Consider the following 12,513-nt stretch of genomic DNA (forward strand, 5'->3'; position numbering starts at 1 on the left):
AACTTCCTTCATGGGTATAAATGTGGAGTTCCACATCTTTGGAAGAGAGAAGCCTTTCAGATGTCCCAGGCTCTGCGTGCACTTATCCACAGGCCTGGATCTCCTGCAATGGATACTCAGTGCTCAGCGTGGCTCAAATTATTCCTAAAATAACCCCCACATATCTGGGGGGCCCTGAACTGAGCTGCTGATCTGGAGAGGGTGAGCTTGGCCAGTTCCTGGAGAGGATAAAAAGCAGAGCCATGACACAGCTCTTATCTCCCAATCTTGGCCACTGGCAAGAACAGAGATGGAGAGGAAGATGATTGTTTTTTCTAAAGTGGAGAGGAAAAGCACCATGCACATGCAGACAGCCAGGAAGAAAGGGGATGGAGCCTCCCTGATGAGCCCAGATGGGGATGGAAACTCTGACTCATCAGCAAGTTTTGTGGGAAGAGAAACCTGCTGATGTGATCCAGCTAATCTGATAGAAAAGTGCTCCGTGCCACTGGGGTGGAACAGGATCCATGGGGTCATGGGGAAAACACAACCTGGGTGACAGTGAGGATGGTGGCATGTCACCAGAGGGGAAGGTGGCACGTGCCAGGGCTTGTCCTCCACCTCCCTTGAGCACCACAGTGCCAGAGCTGTCCCAGACCTTCTCCTCCAGGCTGGGGGTCTCTGCTGCCTGGAAGATGATGCTCGTTGGGAATGGGGAGAAGAGGCTCAGAGCAGAGCTGTGGCAAGTTCTGCCACCTGCCCCACAGGTCCTTAAAATGTCACCCCCCTTTCCTATCACCTGCTAAGTCATGAGATCCTTAGAAACCCAGGGAAAAAAAGGCAGCATGAGAGCAAGGGGCTGAGTCCTCAAACCAATAGAAAAAAATTAAACCTTCTTCATTTTAAACACTGGCAAAATTCCACCTCCTGTGTCCAGGCCCAGCCCAGAATTAGAGGTCAAGAAGCTGCCTCGGACCAAGGCTGGGCTGATTTCTGCAGATCAGCTTCTTCTGAAGCCACGTGCAGCGACCAACACAAACCAATAATCTCTCCACAAGACCAATTCCTGGCTCAGGCCCCCGTTTAACACTTCCCTCCCTGCTCCCTTCGCCACGGAGCCGAGCTGCAATCTCACAGTCGTCAGGAAGAGATTTAATTATATCTGCAGAGGTCAAGCAATCCATGCAAAAGATGGGGGAGGCAGAGAGAGGTTCTGTGGCACAATGCAAAGATTCTGCCTGCAGCACCGCGGCAGCCAGGGCCATTTTTCAGGGAAGAAACAGCATCCATCAGAACAAAACCTCCAGAGGGAAACAATAGGAAAAGGTAGTGGGGGAGGCAGACAATTAAGATATTTAAATCTGGTCATACAGCTACAAAATCTGGTGATTTAATGCTGTTTTCTATCTTTTTTTAAATTATTATTTTTTAAGAGCGGTGTGATCAGTGCTTGTTCCAGTAAGTTTTGTTGAGAGATTTCTTCCTGCTGAAGCTGAGCTGTGTATCCCCAATTACTATAATTATATATATCATATATAATACATAATATAATTTCTCTCATATATTAGATAATAGATAATTTATGTACACCATAGAATATAGTATATGCCATCTATAATTTATGTGTAATATTATAGAACATACATTATGCATTATTTAATTATATTAAAACGAGTGTAAAATCACAAAGGTGGAACATTAGAGCTCAAACCTCCAATTAGGAATTAATAGTTTGAAAGCTCTAATCACACTAACACTTCAGCCTGACTTGAGGAATACTGAATAAGATCTCAAGAGGAGGCAGAGGTGCTGCTACACGACAGCTCAGACAGAAGCCTCGCACTCACCGGATGGAAAATTGTCAGGAAAAACACATTAGCAACACAATAACTTATTTTTAATGTGGAGCTGTTAGAAAAACACAATTATATGCTTCATTTATACTGCAAGATATAACCCAACTTATGGTAAAAGCATTTAGAGCTCATTTTGTAAAAAAAACAGAGGAGTACAAAGGTAATAGGGAAAAATTGTACCTTGAGGGGAAAACGCTCCCCCCCTCCCAGTGGGGCCAGTCTGTGGTGCTGGAGCATCCTCACCTCCTGCTCCTTGTATCCAGCAGGAAGGAGATGCAAAGTGAAGGCAGCATGAAAACAGAGATTTTTCTGCAATTGCTGCAGAAAGATCGCAATGGGAACAACAACCCCCAGGAAAGGAGCTGGCAGTGCCCGTCCTTACAAGCAGGAAAAGCTGGAAGAGCTCTGCAAGGTTCCAGGTGCTCTCCCACTGCCCTAGCATGAGGATCAGCCATGCACCCTCCAAGTTATTGAGTGCTCTGGTCTGTACCAGAAAATTCACTTTATTAACAGGATGTTTTCTCTGTTACGGACGCACAAACTGATCCTGGTGCCTGCTGCAGGCTCAGAGGTCCAAGGCAGAGCTGTTCATGGATTTACTCTGCAGTTTTGGTGGTGTAACACCCACAGGCTCTGGAACACCAATTCAGGGGACAATCATTGATTTTAAGAATCATAAATAAATCAGACAAACTTGTACAGTTTTGATCCTGAATTTTTTGTCTCTTGGTGTCTCCTCTGCTGCAAGGACTTCCATGGATCAGGCCCTTGACAAGGTTATTCAGAAGCAGCCCAAACAAACATGTTGTTACACACAAGTCAGATCGGTCTTCAAAACATCTCCCATTGTTCCCAAAACAACCAGATTAAAGCCTCCCCTCCGTGCATGCAGAGAGAACAACATTTTCTATGAATGGATGGACATTCATTATTTAGCTCCCAATCCCTGACTTCAAGCCCAAGGCAAAAAAATGGAGCTTCAAACACTTTCTGCTGTGCAGCCCATCAAAGGCCACTCTGAAGAACACAGGGTTGTCCTACTGAGTAACTCAACCACTTTTCAGAGGAAGCCCTTGCCCATATTCAGGGCTTAAAAGAAAAAAAAAATTAAAAATCTACATTTGCAAATCAACAGGAGCTGCCTGCCAAATGAGAATGAAATGGGCCCCAAATTAAAAATCTGCTGGACTTTGTTCTCCATCCAAAATCCTCCATCTCCAAAGAAAGATTTATATTACTTCAAAACAGAGTTGGCTTTGGAAATAGGAAGGGAAAGAATGTATTTTTTCTTCCAGAATGGCAAAGCAGTGCTGGAACAAGGAAAAAGGGACAATGTTTATCATTGCAATGTATAATTTATTGTAAAAGTCAAACCAGAACATTTCACAGAAATGTATTTCCTACATTGACTCGGGCTCGTACCAGCTCAGATCCCATTTCAGAAGGGTTCTTAAAAGAAGAGAGCGTTGGTTGCAGACTAATACCCATCACATGACTAGTAGATTTTAATGGTGTATTGGCAAAATAGTTTTTGTCAATTTATCAGCCCAAAAGGCAAGAGAGAGGGTGTGTTTGGAGAGGCAAAACCACAGGATCCTACAGGAAACCACAGGATTCAGGAAAAGGTTTGATGGTGCTGATGAATCCTACAGAAATCCTGCAGGGTTAATAACAGGGCCCCCAGCACGGGAATTCCCAAGGACCACGGGCACTCCCAGGGTCTCACAGCAGCGTGGATTTGGTTGAGGCTGAGTTCTCCTCCTCCTCCTTATCAATCCCCATCAATTCCACCAGCTGGAAAATGGGCATCGTGCTAAACCAGTCTGACCACTGTAACACCAGAAGCAAGCAGAAAGAATTTATATTTACATTTATTTCTGCAGGAAGAATAGAGATGGTAATTCACTCCCCAAAGATGTCCCTGGGGAGCAGGATCACTCCTCCTGCATCCCAGCATCCCTGCACACCCTGCATGAAAGAGCACAGGGTATCGTGGTCTGGCAAGATTCCTGTCACAGGCCTCCCTTGCCAAGACAATTTTGCTTAGGCTGAGAAGGAAAAACTCCCTCCTGAGCTTTGTGGACCCACACACACAATTTAGGATCTAGGAAAATCCCTTCCATGCTGGTGTATCAGCCAGCACACCAGATCCTGTCACTAAAGCTCTGCTAAGAGCAGAACGAGTCTCGGCATTACTAAAATGCACATTTTTCACTGTACCGTGCTTTACTTATTGTGAAATAGAGCTGCAGAATCTCCCTAGAGCTCAAGTGGGAAAAATCCCTACATTTTCTCAAAGCAATTGGAGGGGTGGGAAAATGCCCCACCAGGGAGCAACACTCCCTTAGGTGGTGCAGGAACATGCTGCTCTCCCCAGAACACCGGCACCACACATGAGCTGCTCAAAACCCTGTGAAAGCTTTCCTGGCAAGCGAGCAGGAAGGGGAATGCAGCAGGTACCAATGGCCCAGGAAAATGGCCAGAGGGGACAGAAAAAGGGGTTTAGACCCAAATTTAAACAAGGAATCCAAACCAGAGGTAGGTGTTTCCTTTAGTGGTGCTCAGGAGGTTGATGACAGGGACGTGTGTCACAGTTTGGATGAGGGCTCCTCACTCTTTCAGCTGACCCTCCCCAGTTCCCCGTGGTCACTGTGAAGACACCAGAGGTGTTTCTGCTGTCCCAGGGATGGAGCAGGTCCTGGATCCAGCCCACAGGATGGAAGGGCCAGTACTCCAGAATGGGAAATGCTCGTTGCAGTTTGTCCTCTCAGGTGGCTCCTTATCACCCTCACACCTTGGGCTGAGCACTCTGCAGCCCTAAAAATCCTGCCGGGGAGCATCAGGCTGTGATCAGCAGCTCCCTGGGTGCCAGGAAATTTGGAGCTGGCTCCTCTCCCCATCTGCCATGGCAGGCTGCTCCATGCAGGATCACCAGTAACAGGGACTGGTTTACACAGGGAACCCTTTTCCCCACCTTCCATGCCACCAATACTCCTGATCCGTCAGAACTCCTCACTGAATGCAGTCAGCAGCAGGGAGGGCTCCTTCTCACCCTGTCTGATGGGGCAGGAGAGCTCTCGTTATCCACTTGTGGGTATCCACCCCATCAGCACCTTCTCCATCCCTCCCAGTGGCCAGCCCTTCCAGGGAAAACAGGGACGCTGTGGAAGCAGTTAAAGAAAGGGTGCAAATTCCCCCCTTCTGGGGAGGCCTGGGCTGAGCACACACTCCTATTTCATTATCCCTCTAAACATCCCTTGTCCTTGCAGAAATGGAAATGCTGATGTGCAATAGGCCCCTGCGTAGCTGCAAAGAGGAATTGTGGCTGACTGCAGTGTGCAGGCGAGATTGGAGATCTGGTAACAATATCATGTCCAGTAAGTGCACAAAACAATTCCATTAACATTTCAGGCTGCTCTGGGCTAAGGCAGCTCACGGCGATGGCAGAGCTTTGCCGTGCTCCCAGTGAGTTATTTATGCACAGTGACACTGCACAGCCCAGCTTTGCTGCCTCCCGCTAAAGAAATAAATAAGTAAAGGGGGAAAAACCCAAACCAAACAAAAAAACAATCCTGAACAAAACAAGCCTTTTAAATCAAAGGGCTTTAGAGCGTCTCCATGAACTCAGCGAAGCAGGAGGACAGCAAAGAGGCTGTAAGTGCTCCTTGCCCAGGTCCTTCCCAGAGATGGATTTTATCCGGGATATCTGCATGCCATAGTGGGAAAATTCTGATTTTTCCACCCTACTCTCCTCTGTAGCTTTTTAAAGTGGAAATGCTTCGAGGCAGACACTGTCTCAGCCCAGCCCTGGGCTGAGCCACTGGCACCAGACAGGAGCAATGGGGTTGGGATTGGTGTGAGGTTCTGGAGTTTCCCAGAGAATCCCATGTGGCTCCAGGAAGCAGGAGAACTCTTGTTCCATGGCAGGCACAAGAGAACATCACGCTGCTGGTGATCCTTGGCCGGATCCCCCCCGCACCTGCCGGAGTCATCCGAAGGAAAAGCAGCAGGAGACAGCTCCTCCCGCGCCACTCCGGGCCACGGTTTGATGCTGAAGTTATAGCTGCTATACCTGCAGCCCGTCAGGGAAACTGAGTCAGCCCATTCCATCCCTGGCTTCATTCCAGCGGCCTCATGCCACAGACAAACGTGCACGGCTGTGCATAAGCAAATGTCATTTGATAACTCAGAAAAGAAAAGAAGAGGGGGGATGGAAAAAGCACCCTGAATATCAGCAAAGGGTAAGTCACTTCCTTTCTTCTGCCGCTGTTACCGATCCTCGGTAGCAGTGACAACAGCAGCATCTGGTGGCTGTGGTCAGTACCTGGGCTGCTCCTCTCCGCTGTCCCATCCGCCCCGGCCAGCAGCAGCGCCCATCGCACCCGCTCGCCCGCCGGGGCTGAGCTCGCTGCTCCCCCAGAAGAGGCGATTTCCCGCAGCCTCCCGGCCGCAGCGGCGGCGAGGACCCGCGGATCAATTGCGACCGCCTAATCCGGGACTAATCTCAGGGATTCAGGCCACGGATGAGCTGACGACGAGGGGCCCCGCGCCCCAAGGCTCGGGCGGCGCTGCCGGGGGGACACGGGACCACGCAGCCCCAAGGCTGAGACACTGCGAGCGCGGCCGCCAGCCCCAGCTCCCGCACAAAGCACTGCAAGGCAAAGTAAATCATGTTGGCATCCAACAACTTCTTGGTAAAAGCGAGTTCCGAGAGCCAGCAGGATTTGGGGGCAGCCGCAGTTGCCAGTGGCTCACGCTCACATGACCCCAGATTTGTGCTTTCACACACCACGGGCGGATGTTTTAGCCGGACAAATGTCCTGCTCCCAGGTGATCCGGCTCTCGTTAGTATTTTAAGAGTTTATTTAGTGTTTTAAGAGCAACGGCAATGATAATAAAACGCTTTGAAGCCAGCAGTACGCAGATACAGGCGAAAACAACGAAAGTTGTTTCCTTTCAGTATAATCCGGCATCTCAAAATAAACGAGAACTATTAGGTTTGCTACAACTTAATAAAAAGAGATAAATAGCCCACTGACAGAGAAACAGTTAAATACATCTCTTGATACATTAAGATTAATTTGCCGCGTCTGGGAAGCCGCACACACTTCCCTCCGCTTGTGTTTTGAGAGTTTGATCCCGAAGTATCACAACAGTGAGGTGAGCCGAGAGCATCCTGAGCTGCTGTACCGACGCAGGAGAGCATTTTCTCCTTTTATTAACTTTTTTTCGACGCAATTACCCGAATTTGGCCCGGAAGGCAGTAAGGATTACGTCTGGGACGATCTCCCTTCTTCCAAAGAGATCTGGATCCCAGGGCTTTGTAGCTGAAACATCAACTCTGTTTACCCACAGCGAGCAAGGCGATACTCGCAGAAAACTCCTTATCCCTGAAGTAGCATCTATCCCCTTCGCTGCGCTTTCTCCAGGATGAGGGAAATTTCCTAGAGCACCTCCTCGCTCTCAGATATCCCCTGCGCATCCCTCTCCCGTTACAAGTGCAGGATGCTTCGCCTCGCAGCTGCAGCGAGCGGGGAAAATGTGGGTGAGGGAGATCTCTCCGCCGTGCTGGGGATCTGGGGGCACACGGACACCCCCACACGGAGCTGGGTGCCCCCTCCGCGGGAGCGCAGCGGCAGCTGCGGGACAGAGGCGAGGCACGGGGCCGGACCCCGCTCGGGACGAGGCGCGACCCGGCCCGGCGGCTCCGCAGCTCGTGAAGAAGGTGCAAAACAACAACACGGCGAAGAGCAGCAGGAAAAAAGTACCCGACAACAACCGCAACAACAACCCCCCCACGGCGCGCATCGCCCCGGGCCGAGCGCTCCCGGAGCGGAGGAGGTTAAACGCAGCCTGCACGGACACACGGACACGGCGCTCCGCTCCCGGCCCGCCCCGCCGAGCAGCGCCCGGGCTCGGGCTTCCCCCGCCCGCGGCGGGCGGCCGGGCACCCGACGGCTCCCCCCGCTCCGCTTCCAGACCACTTTCAAAATTCCCTCCCGCAGGAGCCGGCGCCGCCGGCACTTTCCGTCCCCGTCCCCGTCCCCGTTCCCGTCCCCGTCCCCGTCCCCGTCCCCGTCCCCGTCCCCGTGAGCAGCGGCGGGACGCGCCGAGCCCGGGGCACCCACGCCCCCGGTACCTTGTTGCAGTGATAATAATCCAGCGGGCCGAGGCAAGTGGGGTCCGCGCCGGGCAGCGAGCCCACGGCGGGGGGGGCGGAGGGGTAGAACCGAACGTCCATGCCGGGGCTGCGGGCGGCGGCAGGCGGGGGCTCCAGCGGGCATGGACCCGGCTGCGGCGGCGGCGGTGCCTCTGGCGCGGGGAGAGGGCGGGGAGAGGGCGGGCGGCGGCGCGGGGGGGCGGGCGGCGGCCCCCGGCCCGCCCCGCTCCGCACCGCCCCGCGCCGGGGCCGCTATTGTTCGCGGCGGGGCCGGGCGGCTCCTCCCGCGGCCGCCACCGCCGGGAGCTCGGGCACCGCGGGCAGCGCCGCTGGAGCCCCGCGGAGGAGCCCGCTGCGCTCCCCGGCCCCCATCCCCGGCCGCCCCGGCGAGGGGAAGGCTGCGACAGCCCCCCACAGGTTCCCGCTGCCCGCTGGGGACCCTGGCACGTCTTCCGTGCCCCACAAGCCGCACCGTGCCCGGTGTGCCCTCTCCCGACACGGGACGGCGCCCAGCAGCTTCGTTTCCCTCTGCACCTGGTGCCCGCCCGCTGATGAAGGATGCTGTCCAGCGCGCTGATCCACCCTCAGTAGGAACCCCAAATAGGTCCCCCATTTAGAACCCCTAACTACGCCCTATTTGTGGAAGGCCTGTGCCTCCCCCAGGCTGGAGAGAACAGCCAGGCTCAACCTCTGCACCTGGCGTTGGCTTCCCGCTCCCCAGGGCACGGACAACCCCCATTGTCCCCCCACCTCGGCTTTCCACGCATCCCATCCATGCATCTTTATAATTCCCGCTGCTGGAAGGCAGCTCCATCCATGACCACCCTCCCGGCCATCCCCCTCTGACTCCCACGGGCCGGGATTTTCAGGGCACAGCGGCATGGAAAACCCAAATGTGTCCGTGGGGAGGGAGGATGCTCGGAGGTGAACAGGCTGGGCGTGCAGGGTTCCCCCTCCCTTCCCCGCTGCCGCAGGCTCCGCTCTCTCCCGCTCCCTTCCAGCGGCTCCCAACAGATCCCTCTGGAAAAGCAGCCCAGTGGGAGAGAATGTAATATACATAGTGGTTTTGCAGTACATTATCCCATCCCCAGGCAGAGGGAAACGCTTGAAAGTTGCAACAACCGGTCCATATGCTGGCAAAGAGCTGGGACGGTGCTGGTCGAGTCAGTTTGATGGCAAATCTCCAAGAGAAATTGGAGATTTTTTTTCTTTTTTTTTTTTTTTCTTTTCTTAGAAAAAACCCTCCTGACTGACTCCGAAGGCTTATTTCCAACATGCACCCTTCAGGACTCTCTGGAGCTGGAAAACTGAGCTAAATAAATGCTGAGTTCTTCCTCCAGTGTCGTTCATTGCAAGAGTGGGGCCAATTCCTGCCAAATTCAGGGAGGGGGAGGCGGGCTGGGGTTTCGAGGGAATGCCAGCTCCAGGAATCAAGTGATTATGTGAAAATTGCAGCTCTCATTTAAATTAAAAACAAGATTTCAGCTGTCGTGGTGGTGGAAAAATTGATTTAAGGATAAAAATTGACTTGGGCAGAAAAACTACTTCACATTTATTATTATTTTTCAAACTCTGTGATTTTTTTCTGGAGAACCAGCATCGATCTTTTTGCATTTAGCAGTGAAGCAGTTTGGCTTCAGGAGTTCTCCACCAGGGAAGCTGCTCCGAGGGCTCCCAGTCAAAAGCATAATAGAGATGTCTAATATTTTGCATTAAAACTTCGAATATCTGAGCTCCACTGATCTGTGCCCTTCCTGATTTACGCATCCACCGAAAGGACTGGTTTTCCTGTCTCCCTGTTTCAGCAAATACTGAACTGACATGTCACATTATCAGAGCTTCATTATTTTTGTAAAACCTTCCCAAGTAGAGTGACTGGTTATTACGAAGTATAAATAATTAAAGTAATAGAGATGTCAAAATAATGGAACAAAGTGTATTTTTTGATGCATTATTCTGGCTTGTTTATCCACAAAGTCAGTAATTAGTAAGCAGCCTCTGAGTCATTAGCAAGGTTTGACTGTATTATTATCTTTATTAATTATCATAATTATTATATTTCTTATATTGTGGAGTCATTGCTAGTCGCTTTGCAGTTAAGGCAGAATTGACTTTCCCACTAAAAGCAGGATTTAATTCTGTTGTTTCCTACAAAAATGAACACATTTTGTCACCAAACATGCAGCATCTCCCTGGCTGATACAATCCAATTTATTTGCAGTGCCTGAGCCACCCCATCGCTCCCTTTCAGACCCTCTCAAAGCTCATTTTCCCCCTGTTTTCTCAGATTTACACAGCTCAGCCCTGTCCAACTTTGCACATTCATCTGCCTCCGTTAGACCTGGAACAGAGAGTGATCTGAGACACCCGGCGTCACAAAGTGTTATTGCTATTAATAGCCAGAATGCTTTTTTATATATATATATATATATATATATATATATGTGTGTGTGTGTGTGTGTGTGTGTGTATGGATGTATGTATATACACATATATATGCCAAGGGAAGCTGGCAGAGGGAATGCTCCTTATCAGAGCAATGCTCTCACAGCTCCCCTCGTGTCTCCAGTGCTTCTCCTCCTCAGACTGTCAGAAGAAGACAACTCAGTGGAGCTGAGCCTCACCTTGGTCAGGGCCTGGGTAGCCATGGGTGCCTCCAGCCTCCCTCCATGGTTCTCTGCCCATGCATCAGCAGCTCCTGCCTCTGCCCGGCCTCACCATGTGTCCAGGAAGCCTCCAACATGTGCCTGCTGCTGAATTCTCCTTCAAGAGGATTTTTCCCTGTGTTTCAATGTGTTTTGTCCTGGTAGCACTTTGCTGTCGAGCAAATGTGGGTCTGCCAGGGGATGCAGATTTGTGTGAACTCTGCTCTCCTCCAGGATGTCTCCATGTAGGATCAACAGTGCACCACGGAGGTGGTCCCAGGGCTGGAGCCCCTCTGCTCTGCAGCCAGGCTGGGAGAGCTGGAGGTGTCCAGTCTGCAGAAGAGAAGGCTCCAGGGAGACTTTAGAGCTCCTTCCAGTGCTGAAGGGAGCCTGTAAGAAAGATTGGGACAGACTTATTACCAGGGCTTGTTGTGATACCACAACAGGTCAGGACTTTGGGTTTTGCCCAGGTGTCCACAGGCAACAGGAGTGCTCTGGGATGGCTGAAGGGAACCAGCAATACCACTGGAGCTGCAGGATCCCCAACAAGGCTGAGCCAAGCAGCCAAACAGGCTGCAAACACCGGGATCTTTTCCTTTCTTGTCCCAGCTGAGACCCCCAAAACCCCAGAATGTCTGCAGTTGCTTTGGTTGGGCAGCTGAAAGAGAAGCTCCCAACATGACAACTCACATTTCATGGCTAACATTAGCTCTGGAACAGAAACAGCAGAGTGTGATTATCTCAGCAATCCCATTTAAGCCACACAGACTCCTCACAAAGAAGGGAAAACTCCACTGTGAGTATTTCTAAATATTAGGCTAAACCTGAACAATCATCATTTCAAAGGCACCTTTCAGAAGCAGGAAAAAGCCTCCAAATCTATCAGTTTCATTATTTGTTTCAAAGCAGTCCTCCTCCTCTCAACAAACCATCTGAACCAAACCAAAAGCCTGCTGAACAATTTTTAAAATAATTTAGCTCAGTGCAGTTTATTACTTTAAAATACTGATATAATTCTCCCCACTGTATTATGCAGCTATATTTTGACATTTTAGTCTTATCCACAGTTTATGTCTGAGAATGATTTAATTCAGAGCTACACTTCTCGTTCCCACTTGGAAGTAGAGGGATCTCTAAATATTCAGTAGTTTCAGTGGTCATAAAAAATGCTGAACAAATGGATAAAGCCAATTGCCAATAAACACAATGCAAATGTGTACATTTAAATGCAGTGAAATTGGATTAATTAAATCCACATTGCATCTGGATTTACATGTAATACAAAACAAAATTAAATGCAGCTCAAGAGCTTCCTGTGACTTTAAAATGGGGCAGATTGAAAATATCATAATTTACCTGTGTGGGCTCTGGATCAGGAACTGTGCTGGTAAATAAAAACATTCACAATCTAGATAAGCTAGATCTGACCCACAAATCAAGGTTATGAATTTGGCATTTCGTGTCGTTTAAAATCTAATGTAAAATTGCATCTCTCTGCTAAACAAAACAGATGGTATTAGGCCTTCTTTTTGGCATTGGGTTTTGGTACCTGTCCAAAAAATCTTCTTGACATCCTTTAAATGCAGCTATTTAACCACCTGTCACTTTGCTTTAGATGCCCATTGAATTTCTGACAGGAAAAACATTATTTTGTCTACACGTTATTTCATGACACAAGAAACGTAGCACATATACAGCAAAGTTTACACATTGTGTGAAAATCTCTTTGAAAAAAAAGAAGAGAGTTGTTCCATGCTACTAAGGCAATTACTCCATAATTAATGTCATTGATAGGATGAAACATTCCAGAAACCCAAATAAAACAAAACAAAACAAGCTCAAACATGACAGGGAAGTATTAAGGACACTCACA

The 12,513-nt window shown here is 50.0% G+C and overlaps 1 protein-coding gene across 2 annotated transcripts in view; it reads right to left on the bottom strand.

The window, feature by feature from the left end:
- TOX2 (TOX high mobility group box family member 2) overlaps positions 1 to 8,163 on the bottom strand; it is a 154,802-nt gene extending 146,639 nt beyond the window's left edge. The window contains exon 1 of one of the 2 annotated variants that reach the window (XM_068207462.1): positions 7,975 to 8,162. In XM_068207462.1, the coding sequence (XP_068063563.1) occupies positions 7,975 to 8,076 (102 nt within the window). In that variant the 5' untranslated portion in view covers positions 8,077 to 8,162. Of the gene's footprint in view, positions 1 to 7,974 lie in introns of both variants that reach the window. The other variant, XM_068207461.1, reaches the window with a different exon arrangement.
- Positions 8,164 to 12,513: the final 4,350 nt, after the last annotated feature.

This window comes from Anomalospiza imberbis, chromosome 17, assembly GCF_031753505.1.
Source record: "Anomalospiza imberbis isolate Cuckoo-Finch-1a 21T00152 chromosome 17, ASM3175350v1, whole genome shotgun sequence".
NCBI classification, from domain to species: Eukaryota; Metazoa; Chordata; class Aves; order Passeriformes; family Viduidae; genus Anomalospiza; species Anomalospiza imberbis.